Source organism: Anopheles marshallii, chromosome 2 (genome assembly GCF_943734725.1).
Source record: "Anopheles marshallii chromosome 2, idAnoMarsDA_429_01, whole genome shotgun sequence".
Lineage (NCBI taxonomy): Eukaryota > Metazoa > Arthropoda > Insecta > Diptera > Culicidae > Anopheles > Anopheles marshallii.
Window position 1 is genome coordinate 31253310 of NC_071326.1, and position 17989 is coordinate 31271298.

A 17989-nucleotide genomic window follows, 5' to 3' on the forward strand; every position below is an offset into this window, starting at 1 on the left:
GCTAATAATAACGTTGACAATGGCGTCAAAAAGCCACGACATAAAAGCGGTCCAATATGCAAATGGAGCTACCTGTAGGGGATGCACTTTGCCTGCATCTGGAGGGAAATCGACACAAATGTTGTTTTTTTTTCATTACGAGTTGCAAAATCAACTCTTTCATTTCGGTAAAAAAAAGACAAGCAATTGGCGACAATTTGTTGATATGCAGGGGTACTTTGTTATCTTCAAATGTTAGTCAAGTTTTAGTGTTTTGAAGCAAGCGTAATTCGTCTTTATAGTGCATATTCACAAGACGAGATAAAAGTTTTCCATAAACCGAAGGCTACCGCTTGATTGCAGCAGGAAACGCTGCAATAGGAAATGCATCTCTAAATGCAAGATTAATAAACAATTGCATCAATCTTTGTACAAAACGAAGATGCCTTCGATGAGGTCGCAGCGAAAATCAATGTCACGCTGGGCCGATGCAGATAGATTGCCCCAGCGCGGAAAGCGGAAAACAGAGCCCTCGAAACAGATCCGATAATCAAACGAAACAATTAAAGGCAGGAAATGTTCTTTCCATATGTGCGATTGTTTGAGCTGCATTTTTCCAACCGATTTGCTTATTTTAAGCGTGTTTTCGCATTTGCATCCGCGCTAGAGCAGTGTATCGCGAGAAGGTGAACAAAAAAAACTCCTTCCTCACATGAGGTTTTGTTCTTTCTTTGCAATTCATTGCTATCCTCCCGTCCCTGAGGGCCTCGGTTGGGTTGTTCTACTGCGTTACTTCTACTGCTAGAGTATGATTTAATCATTCTAGGTCCCCTTGCTGTTCTACCCGGTTTCAATACGTTAGCCATCCATGGCGTAATTGGCCCTAATTCGACCGTCCAGTGTCCAGTAGCCCAAGTGCGCTGAAGCCATTGGTAGTGAAAAAGGGTTTCGCACTCCAAAAGGATGTTACCGGCAAGAGGATGGGCAGCGTGTGTGTGTGTGTGGCGTAGTATTGTAGCCCCCTATTCTCCGTCTTGCCCCATCCCAGCCATGATTTCAAATCGTTTGCAAACGTTAATCCAATCAACGTTCATTTAGCCGTTCTCTGATGCTGTATGCTCGCGTCACTCCCCCTCTCTCTCTCTCTCTCTCTCTCTCTCCCTTCGTTCCCTCTGTTACAAGGGGGGTACACATTCGGGAAACGTGGCCTATTTTTCTTTCCCATTGTAGATGGAAAAATTGGCTCCCGTTCCTTTACAGTCTGCACTGTTTTTCACCACAGCAAAGGGAAGAGATCGCAATTAGTCAATTAAGCTTTGCACAAAACCCCCTCCCAACGGCCAGAGGGCGTAAAATCAAACAAATGCTCCAACGCTCCAAGTGCAAATGCCGAAGTTCACAGCATTTTATCATGCGTTTGGGAGCGCGCCCACTTCCGGGCAGGGGCCCGGGTGCGACGGTATTAATGAATGAGTGCGCATGCAATATTGCACTGTGCTGCTTCGGAATGGTCAGTAAGCGTAATAGCGGCGCACTATCGGCACGGTCGACCGCCGTTTCGGTCGTTTCGATGGCATCCTGCGTCAATTAGTGTCTTCCATCCAAGGACATCGTATGACGGGTCGCGCGGTGGCAAACACTTGTTTATGTGTGTGTTTGTGTACTTGTGTGCTTTTCCTAATGACGACACCTAACGTGATTACTAATGATTCGTGCGCAAATGAAGTAGTCTTGCCATGCAAGCGGTAGGATGATTGACACAGGCGGTGCGACACCAGGTGTGATTGATCGTGCCTGAGATTGTGCACCACGTACAGCAATCGATCATCATAGTTCTGTGATGCTTTCGGCGATTATTTGCATGAGTTGAGTTAATAAACTAAATGATTAAATGTGATGAAAAAAAAAGAAATCTGCATCGTAATGTACTTGTTTTTACTAAGAAACTTAAGGCTTTTTTGATAAATGATTATTTGTATCAGCATCCAAGTGTCCAGTAGGGAGCGTTAGATGAGTCACACAATAAATTGCCAACCGTAACATATCATACCACCGCAGCACAAAGCAACTCAAACGCCCAAAGATTAGTCACCCTTGTTGGCTGTTGGCTGTTCCCGGAATTCAATCCGCCATTGGACGGCATTCGGTAGGATTCCTTTGCCCAGTTTTGGCACATGCAGGTGGCTGGAACCGGTCTCATAGCGAACGGTTTGCTCATCGCTTTCGCCCAACTTGGGGCACCACAAAACAAAGGTTAATTTTTCGAAGCGAAACAAACCCTCGGGGAATGTTATGATTTTTGTACGAAAACGTTTTGCGCTTCAGTTTGAAGTTCTGGCAAGACATGGTTCCGATAAACAAGGGATTTAGAACGTCTTCCACCAACGTTTTCATTGGTTTCCCTGAAGCGTAATCTTGCTTGATGTCTGCGAGGGCACGTTAGTACGCCTCCCAAAAAAAAAAACCCGTCTCGTAATAGCTGGCGGAACCCTTTTTCCAACCGAAGGGCAGACACATAAAAGCGCGTCTAGAATTAAAAACCTGTTGCGATTGTTTCCGTACAGTCGGTAAGTGAGGACCTTCCTGGAAAACGGTTCTAAATCGATCTTCAAGATAGTTTTGTTCGTAAAAAGTCGTAATTTTTATATCTGATGCCGTTCGACGTTTTTGCAATTTTATGAGACGAGAATTCATTATGTGTCACGGTTGTCTCGAGCCTGTGCTACTCGGTATATTGATTTTAGCTTTACTCCACTTCAACAGTTGCCATTTTTGTGGCTGGAACGAAAATTCATCCGCGTTTTACAATAATACCCATAATATACATGGGACCATAAATCATGCTTACTCTCGGGCAAGTAAATTGCATCCCGCAAATAACACTTCGCAACGTAAATGAGTACATTCGTTCTGTTTGAAATATCAATCCCGTTTGACCTCCAGCAAGGTTCGTATGGTGATCAGAAATTTGCCAAAAATAATAAAACTTCACCAACCAAAGGAGTTTGAAGCGTTGTTAGCTCATTAGAAGATGTTACTTCACCAGGGCATGCGAGACGAGGACTGCGCTTTTTTCCAATTATTATTATAATTTTGTTCCCTAAAGCTCACGAACAAGCAAAGACCTGGAGCAGCATATCAGCACAACCGACACGTGAAGACACGAATGATTTTGATGGTCAGTAATAACAAAGATTATTGCACCGGTCATTACCATCCCAGCATAGTCTGCCGTTGCCATTCGTGATGAATCTCTTAAGCCATGTGCCAGCTACATTTGCACAGGTTGACCGGACCCGCTCGGTGCCGATCGTTGGCTGAGCCTTTTTGGGGGTTTGGGGGGAGTTTTTTTTTATTGCCCCATCCGAAAAACGATAGGGCTCTCCGTCCGCGCACTGGCCAGGCTCATTCTTCTGGCTTGTTTACACCCTTTCGTATATTTACGATCGTGGATTAATAACAATAAATAAGCACGACCGAAGGGAAACAAAGCAACGTACAGAAATAAAAATAAAACTAAAACACATCTCACACGCATCGGTCGCAACCGCAAAAAAAGACCCAAAAAAAACCCCCAACGGCATTATTCGCGCACACCACCACGCAACCAAGCTGAAATCCCATTTAGCTACCGGTTTGGGGATAGTTTTCGTTTGTCCGGCAGGCAGGCAACACCGAAACAGAACGAAAAAGTAAGTGGAAAGACAAATTTAACGACGAAAGATTTCGATGCGCATCAGCACAGGAACCCACTGGCCAGCGCTCGGTTAGCGGATAAGGTGCCAAATAAATCTTCACCTTCAAAAGCCAACCCCATTGGGCGGGTTGGTGCATCGTACCGATTCGTTGCGGTTTTAGCTTGTGGTTGCTTTAGTTTTGTGGCTTGCAAACGGTGGCTCTTTGCCGGGGTGCAAACAGAACGGTTGTGCATTTGTTATGCTTCATTTAGTAGCCTTATTTTTGGTTTTGTGGAATATTCGTGAAAATAGTTTATGCTCTGTCTTCTTTATTGTTAAACGAGCACATTATTCTCTTAGTACAACAATCTGTTTTCTTCCCTCGAAAAGGTGTATACTTGTGTTGGCTTCCGTACATCGTTGAGGTGAGCAACGTGAGGGATTTTAAATGCACCCGTTGCGCATCATTAGTGAATCTCTGTTAAGATACACTTCTCATTATATATTTTTTTTTCGTGAATCGACCACAGACAGACAGACAGACAGACAAGTGGCATCAAACAATCTCCATGAATCCGTTTTAATAATTTCTGTATCTTCGTGTCGATAATGACACCCCTGAAGGTGCATCAATATCCCACACACAAAGGGGACCTTCCTTGAGCACCTTGGTACGCTTTATTTTTTACGTCAAACAATGTTGCACATTTGGATATGACAATGGTGTGTTAAAAGAAAAAAAGAAGATCTTGTTGAAAAAAAAAGCTCATCCGATCATCAGTCAGCAGCAATTCGGTAGCTTCGAAAAACTGCGTAACAAACCCAGAAAACGTGTGCATGTCCCACCTCCCCCACTGAACAGATGGGCCAGAAACGTGACGGTGCACCACGCAGCAGGATTAATATTGGCCAGCGTGTGCACCATGGGCAGATTAGCTGCACCAGTTCGGTAGCTGCATGGTCCGGTCAGCGCAATGTATCTGCGTGGAGTTCTTTCTCCTCTTCTACCGACCACATCGGGTAACCCTTTGGGTTCGATGACTCTGGACGCAGAACGGTAGTTCAGTGTGGTAGCTGCAGGCTTTTCGCTCCTTTAAATGGGATTTAAATCTTCTTCTTGAGGTCGCCTTTGCTCCCGCTTTGCCCTTCGCTTGGTTGAGACGCAAATTGGGGAAATGAGAATTGAGCAACCGATTACGCTTCAGTAGTCAAACCACATGCAGTCAAACACACACACCCGTACACTCCAAAGCGCGTGAGGGACGATGCCAAAGCTGCGTGACTCTCGTCAGGCTTTTCGTTCGGGCGGATAAGGCCGGTGTGGTGATGGTGTGTTGCGGGGTGTAAGACGAAACAGGCCAAGAACAATAAATCCATTTTGGAAGCTGCAATAAAACCCTTCGATGGAAAGAAAGTCCATCGCAAGACGAGGCTTCAGATTGACGTGCCATCCCGCGGTTCACCACCTACCAGTGTCCGTACCGTCGATAACACATGGGGGACGAACCGTACAAGCACTGGACGCGGCAAAATACACCGCACACGGCCAACGTTCAGCGTGGCCGTGAGGTTTCGTTGCCTGTACGCTCGTTGAAATCCGCGCCCGAGAGTGGTGCGGGGTGTGTAACGGTGGGCAGGTTGCGTGGCAAAACAAATGATCGCTCGCAGAACCGGGAACCGAGCAGAACACCTGGGCCCGCTTGGTAAACGCTCGGTTTCAACGACCCCAAAACGGGGTGGACAAACAAAGAAGAACGAACACGCCATGTTGGTGGGACAGTGAGGGTAAGGGGAGGTTGGGTTGCGGGATGGGATGGGGATGGGGTTCTTTCCACACCCTTGGGGTTGGGCGTCATTTATCCGTCCGCTTCATCCCAACCAGGAGCGTTGCAGCGATACACGATGCAGCATCTCATCTCACGCCATGACCGCGCGCGACACCCCCTTCTCACTGCATGTTACGCCACGAGGAGGATTGTTTGTTGTTGAGGTAGATTTTGAGCGGGAAATCATCACAATCGTCCTTTCGATTCTGCTCTGAGCAGCTCTTCTCCATTGCATCGCGGACGACGCTGGGTCAAAACAAATGTACGTGCGCGTTAAATCTCATCCTAACGCTAGCACCCGGGGTTATAAACGAATGAACTGTTCATTTTATTCACCTCTCGTTCACTTTTAGTTTGTTTTTTTTTTTTGGCGCAAACCGGTAAGGCTTTTCGATCGGTGCGTCATGATCATCGTTAATGTTGATTTTCTCGTTGCTTTATTATACGTTTCCCATCTCGTTCGTCACAAAACTCGGTGCTCGGTGCAGTGTTGTTTTGGATCTCGTTTGCTTTCCATCCTGCTTTACACCGCCACCAGCGCTGGCAGTGATTCCTGCGGGTCCGCACCACACCTGCCCATAGTGATATTCTACTCTAAATGCACACGCAGACACACACACACACACACAAACATGCGATTAATCCATCCACGATCGAGAAAGACTCACTACCACCAGTTTTCAGATTGTCTGAACACCGCTTCGCCCAAGAATTATTCTGCCCGCGCCACAGCACGTTTCCCGTTTGCCTCTTTGCGCGTCCTGCCCCGTTTGCTTCCACCACATCAACCCCGATCCAATAATTACAATCGTACTTTCTTTTTTATCCTTTCTTTTACATCTCCTTGCCTTCTTCTTTGCTTGGCCCTTCGCCCTTTCCTTCGCTGCTGATCGAGCTCAGTTTTACGCTAACGTTTTTACGTTTTTGTTTTGTTCCGCAGCTTCGCCCCGTACTACGGTGTGTCCTCTTATTGGTTTCAGGCTCGTCTTCTTGACGCTCGCTGTCCGTCGCATCGTACGGTACGCGATGGCGCACACGCAAGTGCATGCACACAGCGCGTCTTTATCTTTTCCCATTTTCTTTCTCCCATTTATTTTCAATAGCCGATCTTCTGCTTGTTCTTCCCACTGCGACGATTAAGAACCCACGGCACAGACGCACAGGTCAACCAGCACACACACACACACACACGTACACAACACCACAAAATCAGGTTCTCTCTTTTGCATCCCTCGCACACCGCGCCCACCCCACCCCCGGCCACCTGTCTTCCGTCGCTGCCCTTAGCAGCTTTTTTTATTTATTTATCGCTTTTATTTATTTATTATTCACGCTTTTCTTCATTCGGGACGGCCGTGGACGCGCAGTGTGCGCACCGTTTCGTGCGTGTGTGTCTGCGTTGGGTCACAGTTTCAGGATCACCATCGCGTGTGCTGATGATGGTGGTGTGTGCGCTGGTCAAAAACCAGGGAGACTATCGCCCGACTGCAACTGGCTGGATGCACTTTGGGTGCGAACTGCAACACGGGGATACGGCAGTGAACGGATTTCTGTTTTTTTTTTGTTTACAATCGAGCCCTGTTCTTGGGCTCGATTTTCCTCATCCGTTCTATGCTGCACTTTGCCTTACTCCGTCTCTCGCGCGTTTTCTTGTCAGTTTTATCCATCGTCTTCTGCTTCGGCTTGTTCTTCCCAGCCTACGGTACGCTTCATCGGTTACGATTTTTCCTTAATGTTTTACTTTTTTTTTCAGCCTAACCTTTTTTTTTTTCTCCTCTTGTTGTTGTTTGAAGGCAGCAGTCGTTTCGTTGTTGCTGCTGTTGCCACACTCTTCTGTTCTGCGTTTGATGTTACGTTTGTGCCTTCGGTTCGTTTTTTTTTTACGGCACTGTACCTTTACTGTGCTGGTTCTCGGTCCGCGCGCGAGTGTCCGAAAAGGGGCCCGTCATTCGATCGTACCGAAAGACGCGATCACTTTTGTGGGTCTCGCTGCTTGTTTGCTCGGACGCATCGTCCATTTTCAAAGTTGTCATTCTGCGCTACTCTTTCTACTCTACTTGCTTACGCTATGGTAGTTTATGTTTTCCAAAGCGAATCTTGCCCCTAGCACGGATTCGGATGTATTCGTATGGATGTGTCTACTTGTTTTTTTTTTTTACAGTTCCTTCCAAACCATCTTCAGCTATTTGTAACTAGTTTTAATGGCTGAGGTAAATTATTTTTGAGGCAGTGTTGCTATCTAGACGAGGGTTGTGCCTAATGAATTAGAGTCATTCATATGGACTTACTTTCGTGAAGAGCCAGATGAGTTGACCCCAAAAGCATCATAGATCTCAAAAGGTTCTGAAGAAAATCACTGTAGATAGCTGAATTTCTGAAGATTTGTGACTTTATGGATATTATGCAATATCCCAAATATTACTAGTCTTCGATTTAATAGATCAATTCAGATAACTATTTCCTAGACAATTATTCTAGTTATCAGTTCGGAAAAAGAAGGAAACCCCCAGCAGAGTTGGGCTAAGCAATCGAAGGCTAGAAAGGCTTCCTTTTATGTTTAAATTCATTATTTTGACCCCAAGGTAGAAGGTGTAAAGTCAAGATATGTAAAAGATGCGATTTAAATTTATATTCAGATTCACAGGTTTCAGTAACATTATCCATACTAGACGAATTATTATAAATCAATCTAATTAACACAGAGAAAATGTTATAATGCATCTCAAAGTTACTGAGATTGTGTTAATCATTTCATCCTTCCCTACTGCTATCATTTAAAATTTAGCTTATTCTTTATTTTTCTATACTTTTTCATAATTATTTAGATTTTTCGTGATTTAATTCCTCCACCGTATCATTTTTAAATGATTTGTTGTTAGATACATCAATTTTATCAAAAATTACAAGTTGTTTAGAAGTTCTTTTTTACTGCTTCTAGTTTGTTATCATCCTGAACGTTGCATCTTCCGAATTGATTCTCCTGAGCATCCAATTTTATTGCCCAATTCAATTGACGTACGTGCATACTAATATCGGGTTTTTACTGCTACTCATCTAACGCAACGATGCATCTGCACGTCCATTTGTGCTTCTCCTCGCGGGCAACTTGCTCACGCCCAGCCACGCGCAGTTTGTTTGTGTACGTATTGGGAGCGTCTTTTCATGTTTTCTCCACGTGCACTTAATGCAATCAACCTTCTAACAACCATTTGCCAGCGGACCATCGCGAGAGTACAACGACTTTTCATCTTCCCTTTACTCCCTTGCCCAACCGATTGGTATGGTTTGGTGTTTTGTTTTTGTTTGGTTTGTTTTTCTTTCAATCTTTCGGGGATTGACGCGTTTTTGGCGCGCTTTTCAACTTGGGATGCAATTACGTTTTTATTGGTTTTTTAGCTAACTTCAATGTGTGGGTTTCTAAAACACGGTTTTATATTATCTAATATATCATGTTCTATTCAGCTCCTTCCAATTCTTCGCACGTTTAATGCATAACGACCGATTTATTGATGCAACGATCCACGAATGCTACCATGGCCACAATGTTCGTAGTGCGCGAGCGTTATCGAAACGGGTTTAACCCACCGTCTCGTCGCTCCTTTACGATTTTTGATATCGAATCCGTTCCGTTGCCCACTCGGAAATTGTCCTTCTTCTGGTGTCGCTGCACGAAACCACCTCGCCCGAGATGTGGTGCGAAGGCGTCACATGAGATAAGTAGGCCACGCCACGGAACTGGTTTTTCTTTTCACTTCTACACCCCCACCCGCTCCCCCTCGCGCCCTTACAACTGCGCCAGAACGCGAGAGGGCCATTTTTTCCCTCGCCGTGTTCTTGCGCGCTGCGGTGGCTCCAACTGGGTCCCCCCGAGGCACCACCGGGAGTGCATTGACACGGGAGTGAACGAGTTCTTGATTGCAGCTACCGTATGCATCGCATGCAGCCAGGAGTTACAGGATGAATCTTGGACTTTTTTTTTTTCATATTCAAATGAGGTGAACCATATCAGCCGCCCGTGTCGAGTTTCGGTATACCGGTGCTGACCTCTGGCGTGGCCCTGGTTTTATATTTTATCCCTTTTAGTCGATGTTTGTTGTGGTGTTCGTTCGCTCATTCGCGCGCGAAGCCTTTCGGGAAGGAATTGGATAGGGCCTTTTTTCCGGTGCTCGGGCTGAGGTTTGTTGTCCGCTGCATCGGCAGACGAACATGGGCCCCGTTGGACAGTGGAGAGGTTCCATCGTACGAATGGAGCGCATAATCCGTGCTACGGCGGGTAGCGCGAGTAGCTCGTATAATAAATGTTTTATTTTCATTCCTGCTGCCCATGGTGCCCTGGTGATCCATTATGCTTTTATTCGTCTTCTGGCAGGATTTGGTAAACCGTTTGCGATAAATCATTCCGCGCTGTTGTTGGTTGCTCGAAAATGAACCTGCACCTTTTATTCGCAGCGTAGTTTCGTTTGGGGTCGTAATAAAACAGGGACAATACGCATAGACTTCACAAGCGTTGTGCGTAGATGATGGCTTAACATAAATTTAATCCATTTATTTTAAGATTTATCCGAAGTCAATTTGGGTAATTTATTTCCCCATTTTAGACAACCAAGCGTGATGCGTACAATTTCTCCAACACATCTTCTGCTGCCGGTGTCGGAGCTGATCGCCCAATGAACACCTTGGCTGTGCTTTGCTAACCATGCAAACACAAAAGGGTAGCAACTCCTTCTATCCACTCACTCCGATGCCGTTCCAGATCGGCACACCTTACCCAGCTTACAACATCACGATTGGCATGATGAGCACAACAACAGCAAAAAACGCCACTACAAACCGGTGGCACGCGTTTTGTTGAACCGACAATTTAACGCCGCGATCGCTATCGCACCGGGCGATAATGCAAACGATCACACGGTGGCAAAAAAAGCAAACTGAAACGAATCTCGTGCTCATGAGAAACGAGTGAGCTTAGATCGAAGAATGCGATCGTCCAAATGCGATAAGAAAGTGTAACTAAGTAGCATCCACCTTGTCTGCGTTGCCCCATCCATTCGCTGCTAATGGGCGATTATATGAGTGATAAATAAAGTCACCACAGCTTGTTGGGATTTTATCGACAACGAACCAAAAAAAACACAACCGACAGAATACAACATAAAGGTTTGGTCCCTTTGGTTGGGAAATTGAGACACGCGAGCGGAAAAGTTTCAAGTAACACACTTACAAACAAAAAAAAACAAAAAGAAAACCCATCCCGAGAACATCCGGAAGCTGCCGCCGTGTAACGAAACACCGAGCAAAGAGGGTAACGGCGGAAGCCCACTGGTGAGCTCGCCGCAGACAGTATGGCACCGTCGACGTCGCTAACCGCGAGACAAAACAATGCTCCCATTAGCGTGTGAGCTCGGCGCGAGAAAAACCCAACACCGCTATGGGGGCTGGGGTGGAAAAAAAAAAACAACCCTCCCCGCAGGTTCACATTTGCGCGCCCCGATGGAGACACAGATGGACGATAGCAGCACACAACAAAAAAAAAAAAACCAACAAAGTTCTGACGCCTATTAGTCAATCAGTGGTCAATCATGATGTCACACGCTGCTTAGGTCTCTCGGTGTGTGTATGTCTGATTGCTCCCCTCTCCCCCCTTTCCGTTGTCGAGATGTTTTGCCCTTTTTTGCCGACCATCGTGTGCATCGTTTAAATCGTCATCAAGCATACCGGGCGGACTCTTTCTTCTTTCGCAAAACGAGCGTCACGATGCTGTTGCCCGTTTGTTTGGTGCGATCATGCGAAACATCATTATGATTATTGCTACCGCTGATCGCCCATCCATCGATGATTCCACCGTGGCTGATGAACGGACAGACATGCACACACACACACACGTGAGAATTTTAATTATTCTCGGGCCGCTTGGTCGCTTGGAGACCTGCGCCTTGTGTGTGCCTTAAATGGGAGAGGGCCTACGCTTGCGGTGGAATGTTCCTTGTTCGATTCGATATCCTGTTTCGGCTTGGTTTATTGTATTACCACACGGTAGGGAAAAGTTTTTGCCTCTGTTTTGTTTTGTTGCTGCTGATTTCATTCAGTTTACTTCGCAACCAATCGCATGTGCAGGACGTTTTCGCGTGAGAAAGGCAAATGCAATTAAAGACCTTTGAATGCGGGTCACTTCACTGTTGCGTCGGTGCGAGAGGAAGTTGGGGTGTTCTTATTGAGATTATAATTGCCACTTAATCGATTTATCCTTGAGGTATTTTGTGTTTTATAAATTGAGTTTTTTTTGTAAAAGAAAACTTAATTGGAAACACGTTAAAGATTCAATTCAATTATTACTTTACGCACCCCTTTAATATGATTGAAGTTTATTCATTAAACTTTAAAATATAACTTTTCATATTAATATAATTATTGCTGTAAAAAAACATCTAACGGTAAAGTAAGTCATTCATTCATATCCCTTTCGAGTGCCTTTGTTTGAAGGACTTCTCATGTATGACCAAGCGAAAACCAACTCCTTCTACCCCCGAACAGCCTTAGAACCTAACTAACGGCTACTTCACTGACGGCGACCGTTCTGCCCCATCATTTCCACCAGCAGTACCAGCGCTCAAGTATCCGGGGGTTGCGCTTGAGTCACCTGGGTGAGAATTTTAATTGAACCCAGGAAAAAGGTTCGATACGCGAGATACGCGTGGTAGACGGTAGCGCTTTATATATCACGCAGCCCATATAGTTGGGTCGTTGAAGTGCCGCTATCGCGGAAGGAGTGTTGGGTACGCAACAAAGGCTTTTGTTACTGGAGCACTTGCGCCCGAAAGCGCTTCCGGGCTTGGGCCGGTGTTCTTTATTCGGAAGTAGCGGTATTTTAGAGTGGATTCGCGAAAGGGCTGATGTACTATGAGTCAACTTAAACAATCGGTCACAGCGAGTTGCAGATGTATATTAAATATTAAATAAACTCGGCATGTTTAGAATTCTATTCCGATACATGCATCTTACGGATGGAAAGCGTTGAATTAAATAATACTAATTGCTCCTTCTGTTATCTCCACCCCACACAGATGGACCCCCGACGCCATTGTCCCAGTCACCGCCGAGCGCTTCCTGCAGTCCGTTCACCAACGGAGGCTACTACGGCTCGGGGCAGGTGTTCTTCCCACGCACTCCTGCGCCCACCAACGGTGGACGCAATGGTGCACGTGTGTTCTTCCAGCAGACTCCGGCCCATCCGTACACGCAGATGCCCCAGTCCCAGCCGACACCCGGGTCAGCAACAAGCCATTCCAGTAGCAGCGGTGTTAGCAGCTCCCTGGACACCCCGTCGTGTTCATCCGGCACACCGCACTAGTAAGTACCGGCACAGTGATATCGTTCCAAAACCCTCAATGACCGCCGGTTTTCGCGCTCCTTCACAGCCACCAAGGTCACCAGCTCCAGCCGATCCAGTTCAACTGGCAGGACGATGGAGACTCGAGCGAATCGGAAGGATCCTCCTCGCAGGCCACCTCCTCGTCCGGCTGCAGCCCGCACTGTTTGGGGATGGACGGTGGGGCCAGCAGTTCGTTCAGCAGCATGCCATCGTCGACCACCCTCATCAGCCCGTCCTCGTCCGGTGGTACACTGTACGCTGCCGTGCCACCGCATCTCGACTACATGGCGGGCCGGGAACAGTTGCAGGAGTTCCCGGGCAAGATACCGCAGCGCAAACGGAAACCGCGCACACCAAAGCCGAAAAAAGCGGGTGTAAGTATGATTGTTTTAATGCACAGATATTGGTTTGGAACTGTTTATGGTAAAATGGACGATTAGAATTTGAATTCACAATTTAAAAAAAAACCTCGGTGACTATTTCGACATGCCGACCTAATTATTGGAGATATATTTACATATGTCTGTTGATTGCAAGTCATCCACATGAAGTGAGTCATGACCCGAAAGTGTGCTAAAAGTTTTTGGAATCTTTTTTTATACCCTACAAACTGTCTAAACGAAGAATTAAATTTTACTTTTCAAATCATAAAATCTGATCGGAAATAATTCAAAATAGTCCAAATGTTCCAATAGGATGGTAGCGGCGCCGGTCTTCACACGAACGGACCGGACCAAAATCCCATCCGGGCCAATCCCCCATAGCAAGCAATGACTATCCGGCTACGTGGTAAAATAAGTCGATAGGGCCAGGCCTTTCTATCGAAAAAAACCCTCGCAATTTGAACAGATGAATGAAGATCCTATGCTTCATTTACACCAAAACGTTTGTTAACACTAGAACTACCGGACCAGTTATGGAACGCTTCATTTTCATTACATTAATTTTTGGGGTAAAACAATTCTACCATAGCTGATCATGCATCATATCATCATATCATAGATCATATTACATATCTTTTCTGTAGAATGAACTCAAAAACGTATGCAGGACATCGACATTTTTTTTTTAAAGTGACCATCAATGAAAAACGCTTAAAACGCTTGGTAATTCTGGTGTTAATAATTCGCACGATCAGTTATTTTGACATCCAACCGTTCAAATGCTAAATAACGGCTTTTGCCTGATGCCAATACAGTCAGAACGGACATTAATGAGATTCCGATACACGATGCACTGTTAGGGTGCGTAAAAAAAACACAAACCGTTCCCTTGAGGGTTTTTTTTCTCTCTCTCTCGCTTTTTCAAACCTGATGTTTTGCTGCCCCTTCGGGCAAACACTTCACTCGTTATGCTGGCACTCATTATGCCATTATGCGCTACCCCACGGACAGTGTCGACCTGAACCCATCAAGAGTGCGCTCCACATTTTCTTCCCGATTCCCGGACGCGAACGTTTCCTTTGCTCCACGGATTGCACGGTAGCCGCGACCGTTTGCCACCCGAACAATTACTTAACATGTCCACGTACGCTGGGCGTCGATGATGGTTTCGTTTATAATTAGCTGGACGCAGCAACAACCTCCCCACCCTTCCCCATTTGCAATCCCGCACAGATGGGCCGGTAAACAAGCAGCACCACCACCGTGGATGCACTTTGTGTTTACGTTAACAGTACCGTCTGGCTGGGCCGGTTCGGCACGGACCGCTGAACTACTCACGGTGAATCCCGGACTGGGCCACGGTACGAAGCGTCCTGCAGCGTTATGATCGATGCTGCTCCATTGATGTGTACACGCGCGATATGGGTGTGTGTGTGTGTGTTTATGTACACGATCACAATGCCCCTGGGTTGGTGCTTTTTTGTATATTTCCCTCCTCACGCTTTCCTTACCGAGCCGCTCTGCCGGGTTGCGGCTTCCACACAATGCGGAATGCTTCATTTTCGTAAATAAACAATTGTCCGCCACGCTACCGGACGGTGAAAATGTGTATGTGTGATGGGTCGGTTTTGTTAACGCTACTGCACATTATGCCGAATGTCGGAGCATGTTGAACAAACAGCGTCGAACCGTCGTATGACGTATGAAAGGCAATCCCATAATGATGTTCTTTCAACTTTGGCAGTTCTTTATGTTCATTCTCAAAAACCATCTTGCAACACAACGAAAAAAAAAAGATCTTCCACCCGTAGCAGGGCAAGAAGGAGGGGATTTGTGGAGCAATGATTTTCCCGCACGCGAGAAAACCTTCGCAGTTCGATCCGTACGGAAAGGAACGATCACGAGCTAGCAGCGTGATGCAGTTGCCCGGCCGATCATAACCGGCGTTGAAGGGAGTATCACTGTTGACCCAGCTTCGCAGCAGGGGAGCAAAAATCTCTGTTGTTTATTTGATCGCTGCAACGAGCATTGGCGCGGGGTGCGCGTGTGTTTATTGTTCCGTCCTCTGCCCTCGCTCGTTTGGAAGCGTACGGTAGCGCACGTGCGTTGCTCTCGTTGCCCGTAATTCGGGTAGCGCACTTTTCCCTTAATCTTTCACCCCGCCTAGATGACACGTGTGCGTGAGTGTGTGTGTGTGTGCATGACGTGTGGCGTGACGTGTGTGGGGTGGGGTGTGATATCCCATCGGGCGTTAGCCACACGTAGCCGACCGGGCCTATTGATTACCATCGCGCGATGAGGGATTTACTGTGGGAAATTAGGCCCGCGCATCGATCGACGGAAAATCCCGGGGGGGTTGGGGGAGGGCGGGAGGTAAGCACTGTAATGCTTCTCAATCTGAAACTACAAACAAACAGGAAAATGATGACGAGCCATTGCGCTGGGTGCAATTTGATTTGGTTAAAAAAACCTACCCGTATCGGTGGGAGGCCTGTTCGTTGACCCATCCATATGATAGCGGAGACCATGCGCCTCCATCTATATTGTTTAAATCGAGTACGGGTGTGTGTGTGTCTCCATCGCTTCGCGTGGATGGTGCGCGAGATTGTTTGTTTGTGCCGTGCTGGTTGAGAAAACTGCTACCAGATGATCGGAAAGTGATCGTAATTTGGATCGTAACACAAACAAAGCTGATAATGTCTGACTGTTGTTTGATGCATCCAATAAGGGGTGGCATAAAAGCGATGATTATATTTCGCTGTACTTACGTCAAAATATTTTACCAAATTTCATAATGGAACGTGTGAATTTATAAATTAACGATTTTATTTTCAACTTTACAATTAATGTGTAATCCTTTTGTATAACTTGTATAACGTAAATTGTATAACCACCCGGAAAATTCAACTGGAAACAAATCTAGCGGAAAAATATGTTCCCAATTCATTTAAATTTGTTGCGAAACGAAATCTCCGCGTATAACACCAACCGTTCTTTTCGACAGATTAATCGTAGATAACAAAATTGGTGTTATACACGCGATACTATGGTACTTTATTGTTATATTGTAAAGAAAACTGAGAAATACTCATACTATTTTATGAATATTGAGGGAATTCATATTTCTACGCAGTATAATGATGTGTTTTCTTTTATCTCTGCGTATAAACTCCACATCATATAGAAACACAGCAATGCACAATGCGCCGATATGTATCACCTACGTGATCACTCAATACTAAACTGAGCGCGGGAGTGCATTCATCGCACGTATCGGATTACAAAATCGTATTAACGCGTGTACACAGCTCGAGCGTAATAAATGTTGCTAGAATGGGCTCTATTTTTGTATTCCCACACAGAGTGACCCACTTTTCAGTGCTACTCCCATCGCCAACTCTACGCAATATAACTATTTCTGCCATACAAAAAAATGAAATAGCAATCCAGTTCAAGTGCAGAAAAATGATCTCGCGCTGCGTACTCGTGAGCGGAAGCTCGAACACAGTTGATAATATGCATCGCGCAATCGAACACAATCAAATCACGTCTCGCACCGGCACGTGTCGTGTCGCGAGTGCATTACGGTGCAGAACGGTGCGTGTGCAAAATAGACCATCTCGCATCGCAATGCTGGGAAAAGGGACGATGGGGAGATAAAAAAAACAGAGGTAGAACCTCCTTTTCATTTCCCCATCGTCCCGTTTTCTACCGCCGCCTCAAGCACGACGACACGATAAGAACGACTAATAATTGCACTTGCAAATCGTCATCGTCTATCTGCGGTTAGCAGGAGCTCGATGTAGGTTACGCGGTGCCTATCGTGGTCTGCATTCGCCCCGTCCATATCTTGCGAATGCTGTCGCTTCCTCCCGTACGGCGAGCTATTAAGCGAGAGGGGTTAAATTACTGATAATACTTGGCTGGAAGTCAATCCCGATGCACGACCGCTACGATGTTTGTTGAGCTGGCGTATCCTTTCACCCAACCCTTGCATCATGACTGTCGTGACCCACATCCCGTGTCCGCACAGTAACCGCACCACAATCGTATGCTTCCCTGCAGGTGTGACGATTGTTTTGCTTTTCTGAGAAAACTCCCAAGTGTCCACACGATTAAGCGAGGTGCCAGAATAAATTGATGACGTCGGATAATTAAAATGGGAGTCTTGGGTTCAACATTGCCAGAGTGTGGGGAGGGTATAGAAATGGGATAGCAGGTGACCCCATTATGGCATGATTGATCGATAGATCTACCGCAATCTTGTACATTTTCTTTTGTTCTTATTTTCATCTTCTAATTTTCGTAGAATCAAAATGTTTCGTAGATCCGATCATGAAAGAAATTCACCTCAGAAAAATGTTTCAGATATTATTTACCTTTTTAAGTCTTGTAATATAGTTCATGTTATTCTTCACTAATTATTACCATTTTCGTTCTCTTTCCCGTACAGCTCTTGGAGCAACCTCTAATGTGGCAAATGGCTGTTACTGCGGCGGCACTGATTGTGCTCGGATGTGGCTATCTTGCGGCAAGGTGAACCCCGATAGCAGGATACAGCTTCGCCGACTTCCGAACCAGTGTGCCAGCGTTTGTCCCATGTTTTGTTCATAGAGCACGGGGACAAACCCCACCCGGGAAGCATCGTGAAACACACCGGCTCAATCCGTGTGCTGGTGGAAATCTGCGGGAAACAAAACATCGTAAACACAGTTGTTAATGTGTGGAACCAGTTTTTATATGCGTAGTTATAAT

The 17989-nt window shown here is 46.0% G+C and overlaps 1 protein-coding gene across 1 annotated transcript in view; it reads left to right on the plus strand.

The window, feature by feature from the left end:
• LOC128709164 (serine/arginine repetitive matrix protein 2) overlaps positions 1 to 17774 on the plus strand; it is a 59397-nt gene extending 41623 nt beyond the window's left edge. The window contains exons 2-4 of the mRNA XM_053804148.1: positions 12544 to 12829; positions 12898 to 13225; positions 17688 to 17774. Coding sequence (XP_053660123.1) covers positions 12544 to 12829; positions 12898 to 13225; positions 17688 to 17774 — 701 coding nt within the window. The remainder of the gene's footprint in view (positions 1 to 12543; positions 12830 to 12897; positions 13226 to 17687) is intronic.
• The last annotated feature ends 215 nt before the right edge of the window (positions 17775 to 17989 follow it).